The following is a 14123-nucleotide window of genomic DNA, read 5'->3' on the forward strand; positions in this document are numbered from 1 at the left end:
AGCCCTTGTCTTTTTACCTATTTGATCCTCTGCTGCTTTCACTATATCATCCCTCAAAGCTACCCATTCTTCTTCTACTGTATTTCTTTCCCCCATTCCTGTCAATTGTTCCCTTATGCTCTCCCTGAAACTTTGTACAACCTCTGGTTTAATCAGTTTGTCCAGGTCCCATCTCCTTAAATTCCCACCTTTCTGCAGTTTCTTCAGTTTTAATCTACAGTTCATAACCAATAAATTGTGGTCAGAGTCCACATCTGCCCCTGGAAATGTCATACAATTTAATACCTGGTTCCTAAATCTCTTTTTTACCATTATATAATCTATCTGATACGTTCTAGTATTTCCAGGATTCTTCCATGTGTACAACCTTCTTTTATGATTCTTGAACCAAGTGTTAGCTATGATTAAGCTATGCACTGTGCAAAATTCTACAAGGCGGCTTCCTCTTTCATTTCTTTCCCCCAATCCATATTCACCTACTATGTTTCCTTCTCTCCCTTTTCCTACTCTCGAATTCCAGTCACCCATGACTATTAAATTTTCTTCTCCCTTCACTACCTGAATAATTTATTTTATCTCATCATACATTTCATCAATTTCTTCGCCATCTGCAGAGCTAGTTGGCATATAAACTTGTACTATTGTGATAGGTGTGGGCTTCGTGTCTATCTTGGCCACAATAATGCATTCACTATGCTGTTTGTAGTAGCTTACCCGCACTCCTATTTTTTTTATTCATTATTAAACCTACTCCTGTATTACCCCTATTTGATTTTGTATTTATAACCCTGTATTCACCTGACCAAAAGTCTTGTTCCTCCTGCCACCGAACTTCACTAATTCCCACTATATCTAACTTTAACCTATCCATTTCCGTTTTAAAATTTTCTAACCAACCAGCCTGATTAAGGGATCTGACATTCCATGCTCCGATCCGTAGAATGCCAGTTTTCTTTCTCCTGATAACGGCGTCCTCTTGAGTAGTCCCCACCCGGAGATCCGAATGTGGGACTATTTTACCTCCGGAATATTTTACCCAATGGGACGCCATCATCATTTAACCATACAGTAAAGCTGCATGCCCACGGGAAAAGTTATGGCTGTAGTTTCCCCTTGCTTTCAGCCGTTCGCAGTACCAGCAAAGCAAGGCCGTTTTGGTTAGTGTTACAAGGCCAGATCAGTCAATCATCCAGACTGTTGCCCCTGCAACTACTGAAAAGGGTGCTGCCTCTCTTCAGGAACCACACGTTTGTCTGGCCTCTCAACAGATACCCCTCCATTGTGGTTGCACCTACGGTACGGCCATCTGTATCGCTGAGGCACACAAGCCTCCCCACCAACGGCAAGGTCCATGGTTCATGGGGGGGTAAAGCCTTGTGCTCTTGTTTATTCAGTTGACAGGTTATGACTCAGAGCCTTACTGCAATGTAATCAGTGTCCAATTCAGGACTGTCATGCAGATTCTCATCCAGTGTAATGAAAAGGCTGGAAGAAAGATTAGGGTTTAAGAAACTGTCCTCTGCCCGTGTAAATCGATACATTACCAAGCAGTGGTGAATTTCTCACTGCATGCATTACCTCCCCAATAAAGGAAGCTGATGATGTGGTGAGCATTCACCTAGCTGAAAGCTGTTTTGATTAAGAGTAATGTTTTCTGCCTTGTATGGAAAGTAATTCACTTGAAAAAATTACAAAAACAGAATTGCTGGCCAATAATTACTTTCACAAACTGAAATATCAGAACTGCTGGTAATGTCACATTTATTTTTATATTCACCTATCCCAGTTTTCAAACTAATAGTTCTTTCCTCAGAGAGGAGAGGGTCAGGTTGAGAAAGGTTCGAAAGGAAGGGTGGGACACTCAGAGAGACCCACCCGTCTCATACTAAGTGACCAGCCCTTCAGTATTAACCTTCTCCAACCAACCCTCTCTCTCTCCTTTCTGAGGAAGGAGGTATTAGTTCCAAAAGCTAGGGTAGTGTCAGGATTTACTCTGGCAGTTTTATTTCAGTTACCAGCTCTGTTACTTCAGCACCCCTGAACTATTGCTGCAATTCAGAGGATACAACTAGCAATTCTCTAGCTATCTCCTGGAGCCCCCTGAGTCCAGGCTGTTCCAAGCTGCAAATTTCTAAGGCAGTTGTGGCATGTTCCCTGCTCAGGACAGCATTGTCATTCACAGTGATCAAGCAAATGCATTGGCACAGCACAGAAGCACCTAAGAGGTTGGTGACTGCAACTGATATTTCTCAGACAATTACAGACAAAGTTTTTTGAATGTGATTCTATGTTGAAGGAATGAGAAGTATAGGAAATATACACAAATAATTCTGTCAAAAGTATATTATATAGATACTGCATGTCTGAACTTAAGTTGTCAATGCATTTTCAGTATTCATGTGGAGTAATCTGTTCATTGTTGTGTCTTTAAGAACAAATCTTTCCTAGATTTTTATTCTTTCCATTGCTGAGAAAAGCTGCTCCCAACAGTATATAGACACAAAAATAAATAATTTATTCTGCAATTTTGTGTAGCTTGAGACGTGTATCTTTATGTAATGAATGATGCCAATGTGACACATTTAGATTGTTGAAATATCTGTCCTAAAGGAAAGTTGTATTCCGCAAGTCTATCACTTACAACTTGGCTGATCATAATACATACATGGTTGAAACTGAAAAAGGAACACTAACTAATTTCTTTCTAAGATCAAAAAGGAATGTCATGCAGTAACTTATTCGAAATGATCAGATGCACTATTATGTCTACTAGCAATGGTAAACCCGATTTGGCGCACTCACACACTGCATCATTCCCAATTCATTTCAAGAAAAGAGAGAGCAATGTTTTGCATGGGTGCTAAAGGAAGACAAAGAATTTCTTCTTGACTAAGCTGTTGCACAGCACTGGGGTACATCCTTTAACAGTCGGGAATCTAAAAGCTGCATAGCATAAAATTTAAATATTTCATGACAGTTTTCTATTGTTTCTGTACACAGAAATGAAGCAATGAACAATGATAATGTCCTTCCAGAATTTATGTTGGAGCTTTATTTTCTAAACGAGAGAAAGTTCTGCTGATGCCAAACCATATGTTGTGCACTGTCTATGGCTACAGAATAGTGTTTCCCACTTGGACAATCATGCTTTCCACTCATTCACAAACAGCTTCAAAAAACCTGTAGTGATGTGTAATTGAGCAGTACTACATCCAGTAGTTCCTCAATTACTTGCAGCTCCAAATCACACACAAATACTGAAAATCAGTACACAGTTGGAAACAACTGAGCTGTTTCGTCAAATAAGAGGAAAAACCTGAAAGCCTTAGGCCTTTCTCCCAGAGCTGTCTCTCCAAATCTACTACCACATCCCAAATATAACAATACATTATTTGCTTTCACAGACAATGATCTTCAACCCTCTCTGGCTGCTTTGGATATTATCATTCTGAACTGATACCATACACAATTTTAAGGAGACGCTAATGGAAAAAGTTAGCTACTTACTGCTGTACTGTGAGCAATTTTGTAGCTTATCTGAACTGCTACATCACTTTTGATCCCTTTAGCATTAGTTACCTGTGAAGTATGCTACAGTGGGCAAATTGTTGTAGCATAGTTCTAGACCTTCTATAATATGAATGTGCTTTTCATAACTAACCACGTAAAGATATATAATGAAGTCATATGTCACAATTCTTAGCTCAACTGAACACTTTGTGGCACACAATGCACTGCAGATAATAATCCTTATCAACAAACAGAAATCTCTCTCTCTCTCTCTCTCTCTCTCACACACACACACACACACACACACACACACACACACACAGACACCAGTCGACTACACTGACTGCAGCTTCACTGGGCTGGTACAATGCAATTAACCACACAAGTGTATGTGAATGTGGACTGTAAGCTCTGAACAAACATTCATCGGCAAGTTAGCAACATTCGCAGTCTTGTTTCTATGTTTATCAGTGACACTCAGCTTCACCTACTGGGTGAGTTGCTACTCCTTCTATAATTTATACTCAACCAAAGATTCCCCATCACTACAATCATCTCGTAGTGGATGGATGGGGCTCCCAGGTCTAGCCGTATCTGTTGCTGTCAATGTTGGAATACAATGGTGAAACTGCTGGATGTTATGCCAGTTATAAAGTCTTGCAGTCTGAGGGTTTTGAGGACTGTACAAGTCTAATCCAAAATATTTTGTAGTAATAAAAGTTACATATTTTGCAGCACTAAAACTGAAGCAGTTAAATTAGAAAGCACAAAGTAATTTTTTTCTTTCTTATGTTCTCTGTTTTATTAAGAATGGATTTAAAGAAGATTTGTACCAAATGTGGAATAGTTAAACTTCATTTTTGCTAATTGTTTTGATGGTCAACACCATTATATCAAGTATCATTCTCATCATTCCTGTGCATAAAGGCTACCACCACCAGCCCATGGAAGGGTTACAAGGTTTGCTGGATGTTGCAATTGCCTAGATTGTCACAACTATATGATCAGCAGCAAGTGCTGTTGCTGTTGGTAGACACTATGAAATGCCAGTTCAACTGACTAGAATGTAAGACTTTTTGTTATTCCATTTGTTACTGATATGGTTTTGTATATGTGAGATTTTGCTACTGAGGAAAGAATAATGAATAAAACTTTATTTTTCTTGTGGGATTATTCTCTTGGATTTCGTGTGACTACTATCTAGCAAGTGAATCTGAAAAGGCCAACTAATACTTCTGTTGTTATACATGCCTGAATAAATAAATATAGGGAGATGCACAACAAAATAAAACTACAATAAGGCTGAGAGAGAAAATTCTACTTACCAACATTTGCACATACAGGTATACACAGCTAGTCCAAAGTCACAAACTTTTGGGAGCAGAGGTTCATTCATCTGGCAAAAGAGGAAAGGAACACAGGAATTAATTAGGAAAGTTCCTCAGGATAGTGTACCAAAGGCAACAGAGCACAACAAGATGGCAACAGGGACTTTCCTCGTGCAGTCTACAATGTGACAGTGACAATGACAGCGCAGCACGTTTCACCAAAGCACTTCTGACTAAATACAGCCAATACTGCTTTCTTCAGTGCTTCGCATAATGAACTGATAACCGAGATATCCTGTGGGATACTACACTGGCAATGAATACTCAATCACATACGCGTTCTAACTATTTCATTATGGATGAAGTGTTACTTAAATTTCTGGAACACAAACAGCAGAATCAACAACACCAGCAGCAAATAACATGGTGTCAAAACTAATATTAAGAGGAAGTAACTGTGCAGCAGAAATTTTAACTAAAAGAACAGGAAAAACTGCAGGAAAAGTGTCAACTGCAGCAACTGTTAGCAGAGTCCATTATACTCCTGGAAGTAGCAACTGGTGGCAGCATAAGATCCATCTCCCCCTGTCTGCAAGTTTCGACAAGCTGAGGAAGAGTTGGAAAGTTCTTTTGTGTATTGTCAAGAAACAGACATTGAAGACCCTATTGCCAGAGGGCATTGTTGTTGTCTCCCAGTAGTGTTTTGTACAAGTTAATGCAAAATTAAAGCCGCCAAAACCTTGTCATTCACTGATATTTGTAGACTATCCGGTTTACACACCAAACTTATGTTGCAGCCACTCAATTCCAGCTCAGTTAATGGCACAAAAAGCAGTCTAATCCCATATGGTCTGGGTAGCTGATTTACAAGGCCTCACCTGACAATGAATTTTTAAATGCTGGGCTCATGATTGGTCTATTTGGAATCACTCATACCAGGTAACATTAGATGACAGTATTTAGAAAAGTAGTCGTCAGCAGATTAGCTTCCCTAGAATGGTAGTCGCCAATGACAAAATGACATTAGGAATGTAGATCACTAATGCTCACACACTATTAGTGTGGCAAAACACTTAAGGTGGTGCCCCTCGACTAAGCTGGTAACAGGCATTCATCGAAGTACACAGTATGCAATAAATTACAGTAATTTTGGCCAGACTTACCACCTTTAAAGCCATAAGTGATACCAACACTGTGATGGAATGTATTTCACCTGCAACAAAGCCAAGCACATGGTAACTGTTTACCTTGTTTCATAGGCACTGATTTCAATCGGCACACAGCATAATGCCAGTATTTGAGTCAACAGGCAAAACCATGACAAGGCTGATACTCACCCTCCATGCTAACGGAGAGGGCTTAGAGTTATAAGTTGACACGCCATTGCATCATTAATTAATGCTGTCCTATACATCATTGGTCCTCCACTGCTCCAGAGAACATAGCAGTGAGTGATGTCCTATGGCAATTCAGCTGTGCTGTAGAGCACTATCATTTCTTGTTGTAGCTTTGCCAGTACCAACAAAGGTTTACAGCATAGGCCACCTCTTTAATGCTTGTTTTCCAGATACGGATTGCATTAATGTAATGTGATATAACATCCCATTTGACAGTTTAGAGACTTTCTTGTGTAACCTATAAGCACATTCTTGGTGCTAAATATTTTGTGACCTGCAACCCTCTGAAGCTGTCAGTGCGAGCACATTTTTGCAGTGTGGAACCAGTATCATGTGTACAGCAATTAAGGCGAAGTTAGGCAAGCTACAAAACATGCAGTTTATACTGCTGATCTCTTCCAGCTGGTGGGTCGGTTTGGTGGGCACATATTTACAATTGACGAGGAAACAAAATAAGTATTATTTCTACATTCAATTGTTTGCATTTTGACCATATTTAAAAGGCATCTGGGGCAATTAAATCAAGATATCCCGCAATATGTCAACTACCTCGGTTATATTGAAACGGGCACCATGCGGAACCACAGTTTGTGTAATTTAAAAATGTTATTGAAGCAGTCAGTGACTTTCAGTGCAAGCTGGATACATACCATTTCTCTGGGCTGACCGTGGACCTCAAACACTTAAGGCAGACAATAAGTAAGGAGAGGCTTATGTGCACTTTTCAGCATATTTGGTGCTAACTGAAGGTATTAGGAATTTGGTACCCTTTCCAGATAGCAATGTGGAAATGAAATAATTCGAATTCCTGCTGGGCAGTAATTCTGATAACGTCAGCATAAACTGTGTAATGGCTAAGGTGCTCAGATGGTACCTGTCATGCTAGATCACAACAGTGCCATAGGTGATTTAGTAGTATTGTATTTCAATAAGGAACACAAAACATTAGCTCTGGAGAGGAGCATAAGAAATGAGGCTCAGGTTTAGAGGAATAATTGATACTGTACTTGGTAGATACGTATTTAGTAGAACAGTTATTGATAGTGAGGAGACTCGATGGCATACAGTCACTGTACAGAAATTTCTACTGGATAACAGGTGTAAAACAAAGCACAGGGTTTATATACATACAGGCATCATGAACGAAATGCATTTGGTTGTCAAGAAGGAAATGCAAGAGTCCTTCAAAGACTATTGTAATGGAATTTTATCACAGGATCTCTCACAAAACTAAAATTCTGGTCATATATAAAGGTTGTTAGTAGTAAAAAAGATAGTGTCCTGCCACTTATGGATGAAGCAGAGACTGAAATTGAGGGTAGTAAATACAAATAGGAAACACCTTATTCAGTTTTCAAATGTTTCTTTACAAATGAAAATCCAGTGGTATTGCCCTAATTTAATTTTCACACCTCTGCAAAGATGAGTGATATGGATATTAACGTCAGTGGTGTTTAGGAACAGCTGAAATTGTTAAAACTGAATAAAGCTCAGATTCTACACCAAAGTTACAGCTGGGTTAGGCCCTCTTTAAATCCCAATCTACCACAGATCCTGCAAACAAAAAATATACCCCGTAGTTGGAAGAATGCACAGGTCAACCAGTCTACAAGAAGGGAAACAAAAGTCACCCACAAAACTACTCTCAAATATTCTTGACATGCAATTGTTGTACAATCTAACATATTCTGATCTCAAACGTAATGAGGTATCGTGAACTGAATGACCTTTTCCACGCCAAGCAGTGCCGATTCTGAAAACATCGACTGTGTGAAATCCAAGTTGCACTTTCCTCAAATGACATTCTCAGAGCTACAGATCAAGATAGTCAGGTAGACGCAGTATTTCTCCATTTCTGAAAACATATGACTCAGTACCACACTTATGCTTAATATCAACAGTTTGATTGTATGGGGTATTGAGTGAAATTTGAGGCTGGAATGATGATTTCTTGGTAGGGAGGATGGAGCATGTTATCTTGGATGAAGAGTCATTGACAGATGTAGAAGTAACCTTGGGTGTGCCCCAGAGAAGTGTGGTGGGACCCCTGCTCTCCATGCTGTGTATTAATGACCTTGCAGACAATGTTAATAGTAACATCAGACTTCTAACAGATGATGCAGTTATCTATAATGATTTACTGTCTCAAAAAGTTGTACAAATATTCAGCCAATCTCGACAAGGTTTCAAAGTGTTGCAAAGATTGTAATTTGCTTCAACCGTTCAGCAATACAAATTTGTATGCTTCACAAAATGAAAAAAAATTGTAGTATCCTATGACTACAGTAGCAATGAGTCACCGCAGAATCAATCAACTCATACAAATATCTGGGTATAACACTTTGAAGGAATGTGAAATGGAACAATCACATAAGTTCAGTCCTAAGTAAAGCAGGTGGCAAACTTCCATATATAGGTAGAATACTACGGAAATGTGAAGGAGAAGGAGACTGCTTAGAAACCACTCGCCCAACTCCTTTTACAATACCGCTGATGTGTGTGGGATCCACATCAGATAGGAATAACTGGGGGTATTGAATGCATACAGAGGGGGAGAGCATCACAGATGGTCACAGATTTGTTTGATCCATTGGAGAGTGTCACAGATATGCTGAAGAAACTGAACTGGCAGACACTTGATAGACACAAACTAACCCGGCAGAGAATACTCACAAAGTTTCAACAACCAGCTTTAAATGATGAGTCTATAATTTGGCTTCAGGCTGTTGTGTGTTGGTCTGTGAAGAGCTTAGCACAGTTGCTCGCTTTAGATAACCTTGCCCTAACGGGACTTCAGATTGACAGCTGTACAGCGTTCCCTTCTCTCACACCCATGATAAGCTCACCACAAGATATTACACCTAGTTTGATGTAGCAAGCACGCTTCTGCACTTTAAAGAATTCAATGCTATATCTTTTTCTGCTGCACCTACTTGTCACTTGAGACCATTCCATGCAACTAAACTTGAAAAATATCTATTTCTGGGTGCATCTTACTCTCTACCAATGTCTCCTGCATTTGAAAGTATAACACTCTTTCTGTCCCTCCTTCACATCCTGAACTCATATCTTTCATCTGTCAATTTGCATGCAGGATTCACATGGAATTTTGATACCTTCTTTCCATTTGTATTCACAGAATCAACTGCAGGTCTCATCATCAGGCTCCACCTAATGTAAATTAGTTATCTAACTTTCTCTGTTTTCTTAACAGTGATATTCTTTAGCACACTTTGATTAAATTCATCTTTCTCCTGGAAACTGAGTGTGGCTATTACATTAAAGGTCCTGAATTGTCTCTACACACTGACAAGCACTTCACTGATAAGCCCTACTGAATTTAAAGGGTGAGCCACTGGTAAGCAATGCACATCATACATTAGCTGGCATGCAACTGCTGCTAAGCTTCACATGTTGACATGATGTATACAAGGCTGCCAGTGGGGATTAAATGTACAGGTAAAACACAGTAACTTGTCACAAGGTATTCTCTTCAATAAAACAACTATCAACATTCTGCCTGTGTCACTGAGTAATTTGGGTGCTTTTACTAAACATTGATAACTCAGAACTTCACGTACAGGAACTTCCACAAATCTAACATCAACTTAACTTCTGCAACCTGCCCTTCCCTCCTTGTCATTACAACAATTTTTCTCTATTTCTCATTTATAGCCTGCAGTCCTGAATCTTAAACTTTTCTTTCCTGACTACTGCTTCTCCACCACATGTATGAGTATTTCAGATGAATTATCCTTATTTGCAAATACATGTTTTGATGAGGTCTTACTACCATATATGTAGAATTTGATTAATGCGTATACACATGTGTGAAACTAACTTGTAGCCATGGGAGTCGTACTGCTCCAACAGCCATTCCAGTTCAACCATAAAATTCACTTGCAATGATGCTTTCAATTCACCAAGCGAAGGATGTAGTAAATCAGCAAATGTAATCGATGTCATCTCTGAATGAGTTGGCCTAGAATCGAGCACTGTTGTAAGGAAAAAATTGTACGGCGCACCAGCTGCTAGCTTCTCCAGTACATTGTCACTGACAGGTACCACTGATGAGATGTTGTCCCACTGTTCCCTGATCTTCCTTTTCATCTCCAAGCGGGATTCCTTACTCAGTCTCTCAGCACCTTTATCATGTGTTGCTTCGTTATTCGAATAATTACTTGAAGAGGATGCTTCCGAAAAACGTTCTTTCAACTTTTCTGTGGATGTCTTCTGTTGGACATTCCTCTTAGATTCTCTGGAATCTGAACTGGAACTTCTAGATCCAACAGATGTACTTGGGCTATTTACTGTTGTATAAGCTTGTTTCTTAGGAGCTTGAGATTGCTTGTAGACATCCCTCATAAATGTGCTGGAACTAGCAGCTTCCTGCACTGCAGGTTTATTTTTAGGCACATTCCCTTTTCCTGAAAAGTAGAAAAACTGATGTAAGTAACATCAATATGAAGATAAAAAATTCAAATATGAAACAAAAGCAAATAATCATCAGATTCAATAAGCAAAAATTTTACAGAATGTATGTAGTATGTTTCCCTTCTATTTATTTCATTGTCCACATATGATGTATGGAGAATTTTCTTAAGGGAAAATCAGCCTAGTAGACAAAAAAATTAAGTGACAACACATACTGCATATAATGAAAACGAGGGAGTTTCAAACTATTACTCTTCATTAGGAAGATTAAATTTTGGTATTTATGGACCAAAACCAATGGAAGATGGCAAAATTAGTGACTTTTTAGAATTACGGATAGGAAAAAGTACAGAAATATGAGCAGACCTTTCAGAGCTTTTTAACCAACTTTCCCCAAATGTACTACTTTATTTTTATTTTATACATATTCGATGGATCCTTAGTATGACTGCCTCACTTTGATGTGGAATGAATAGAATACAAGAAAGCTCTCCAGATATAGTACTAATCACTTAAGGGTGTACACTTGTCACTTTGGAGCAGTGCAGATGATATCAAACTGATGCCAAAAGATACTCTGACCTTCTACCACTATCATAAAACATGGCAATGAAGTGATGTTTATATTGCATTCATTTTATGGAATCAGCGCAGTAAGATGGGTTGACATGCAGGCGTGGCAGAATGGGAGATGAGAGCTACCGTGTTTGGATGTTCCCATGGCCACGCTGTAAATGAAGTTATCTGAATAGTTGGTGTATCAAGCTAACTGTGCAACATGTCTATAAAGAATGGTGCACCACTTGCACAAATGTAACATGTCTTAAGAACTGAAATCGTTAGGAGATTCTAAATGACAAGAGACCAGAGATGGGTGTCATGCTTATCAGTGATAGTTGGTTTCAAATCTGACAGGAACAGCTGCTGTGAATGAATGTAGATCCATTTCAAATAGTTTTTGGGCAAACATTGGGAAGGGAACTGCATGCAATTGACATCTGCAGTCTGGTATCTTGGGTAACCCCCTCCCCCCTCCTCATCCTCCTGTGGGCCTTGGACCTTGATGCAGCAGGGTCACTTGGGTACCTAAACAATACTGATTGCCGTACCCTTGGTGCAATAGAGGGCATCTGTGGAGACCAGACAATCTTGTGGTTCCCGAAGATGGGCAGCAGCCTTTTCAGTTGTTGGCTGGGCAACAGTCTGGATGTTTCACTGAACAGGCCTTGTAACATTTGGCCAATAAGGGTTTGCTACACTAGTATTGCAAATGGCTGCAAGCATGAAGAAACCACAGCCATAATTTTTTTCTGAGGGCATGCAGCTCTACTGTATGACATCCTCTTGGATAAAACATTCTGTCCCCCATTCGGATCTCCAGGTGCAACTTGTCAGAAGGATGTCCTCATAAAAAACAAAACTGTGGAATTTAATTCCCTTAAACCGGTAGTAGATTGTTGTTGCTGTTGTGGCCTTCAGTCCAGAGACTGGTTTGATGCAGCTCTCCATGCTACCCTATCCTGTGCAAGCTTCATCATCTCCAAATAACTACAGCAACCTACATCCTTCTGAACTTGCTTAGTGTATTCATATCTTGGTCTCTCGCTATGATTTTTACCCTCCATTCTTCCCTCCAGTACTAAATTGGTGATCCCTAGATGGCTCAGAACCAACCAAACACTTCTTCTAGTCAAGTTAAGCCACAAATTCCTCTGCTTCCTAACTCTATTAAGTACCTCCCTCCTCATTAGTTACACGATCTATCCAGCTAATCTTCAGCATTCTTCTCTAGCACCACATTTGGAAAGCTTCTTTTCTCTTCTTGTCTAAACTATTTATCGCCCATGTTTCACTCCCATACATGGGTACATTCCATACAAATACACTCCTGGAAATGGAAAAAAGAACACATTGACACCGGTGTGTCAGACCCACCATACTTGCTCCGGACACTGCGAGAGGGCTGTACAAGCAATGATCACACGCACGGCACAACGGACACACCACGAACCGCGGTGTTGGCCGTCGAATGGCGCTAGCTGCGCAGCATTTGTGCACCGCCGCCGTCAGTGTCAGCCAGTTTGCCGTGGCATACGGAGCTCCATCGCAGTCTTTAACACTGGTAGCATGCCGCGACAGCGAGGACGTGAACCGTATGTGCAGTTGACGGACTTTGAGCGAGGGCGTATAGTGGGCATGCGGGAGGCCGGGTGGACGTACCGCCGAATTGCTCAACACGTGGGGCGTGAGGTCTCCACAGTACATCGATGTTGTCGCCAGTGGGCGGCGGAAGGTGCACGTGCCCGTCGACCTGGGACCGGACCGCAGCGACGCACGGATGCACGCCAAGACCGTAGGATCCTACGCAGTGCCGTAGGGGACCACACCGCCACTTCCCAGCAAATTAGGGACACTGTTGCTCCTGGGGTATCGGCGAGGACCATTCGCAACCGTCTCCATGAAGCTGGGCTACGGTCCCGCACACCGTTAGGCCGTCTTCCGCTCACGCCCCAACATCGTGCAGCCCGCCTCCAGTGGTGTCGCGACAGGCGTGAATGGAGGGACGAATGGAGACGTGTCGTCTTCAGCGATGAGAGTCGCTTCTGCCTTGGTGCCAATGATGGTCGTATGCGTGTTTGGCGCCGTGCAGGTGAGCGCCACAATCAGGACTGCATACGACCGAGGCACACAGGGCCAACACCCGGCATCATGGTGTGGGGAGCGATCTTCTACACTGGCCGTACACCACTGGTGATCGTCGAGGGGACACTGAATAGTGCACGGTACATCCAAACCGTCATCGAACCCATCGTTCTACCATTCCTAGACCGGCAAGGGAACTTGCTGTTCCAACAGGACAATGCACGTCCGCATGTATCCCGTGCCACCCAACGTGCTCTAGAAGGTGTAAGTCAACTACCCTGGCCAGCAAGATCTCCGGATCTGTCCCCCATTGAGCATGTTTGGGACTGGATGAAGCGTCGTCTCACGCGGTCTGCACGTCCAGCACGAACGCTGGTCCAACTGAGGCGCCAGGTGGAAATGGCATGGCAAGCCGTTCCACAGGACTACATCCAGCATCTCTACGATCGTCTCCATGGGAGAATAGCAGCCTGCATAGCTGCGAAAGGTGAATATACACTGTACTAGTGCCGACATTGTGCATGCTCTGTTGCCTGTGTCTATGTGCCTGTGGTTCTGTCAGTGTGATCATGTGATGTATCTGACCCCAGGAATGTGTCAATAAAGTTTCCCCTTCCTGGGACAATGAATTCACGGTGTTCTTATTTCAATTTCCAGGAGTGTACCTTCAGAAAGGACTTCCTGATTAGAGAATTTAAAAAGGAAATGGGCAGGTTGAACTTAAACATAACGGGAATTAGTTACTTGTAGCAGGAAGAACAGGACGTCTGGTCAGGTAAGTACATGGTTGAAAGAATAAAATCATATAGGT

At 41.3% G+C, this 14123-nt stretch overlaps 1 protein-coding gene across 2 annotated transcripts in view; it reads right to left on the reverse strand.

Moving 5' to 3' along the window:
- LOC124605788 (probable tyrosyl-DNA phosphodiesterase) overlaps positions 1–14123 on the reverse strand; it is a 100596-nt gene that overhangs the window by 59075 nt on the left and 27398 nt on the right. The window contains exon 4 of one of the 2 annotated variants that reach the window (XM_047137679.1): positions 10077–10656. In XM_047137679.1, coding sequence (XP_046993635.1) covers positions 10077–10656 — 580 coding nt within the window. Of the gene's footprint in view, positions 1–10076; positions 10663–14123 lie in introns of both variants that reach the window. The other variant, XM_047137678.1, reaches the window with a different exon arrangement.

This window comes from Schistocerca americana, chromosome 3, assembly GCF_021461395.2.
Source record: "Schistocerca americana isolate TAMUIC-IGC-003095 chromosome 3, iqSchAmer2.1, whole genome shotgun sequence".
In the NCBI taxonomy this organism is placed as follows: Eukaryota; Metazoa; Arthropoda; class Insecta; order Orthoptera; family Acrididae; genus Schistocerca; species Schistocerca americana.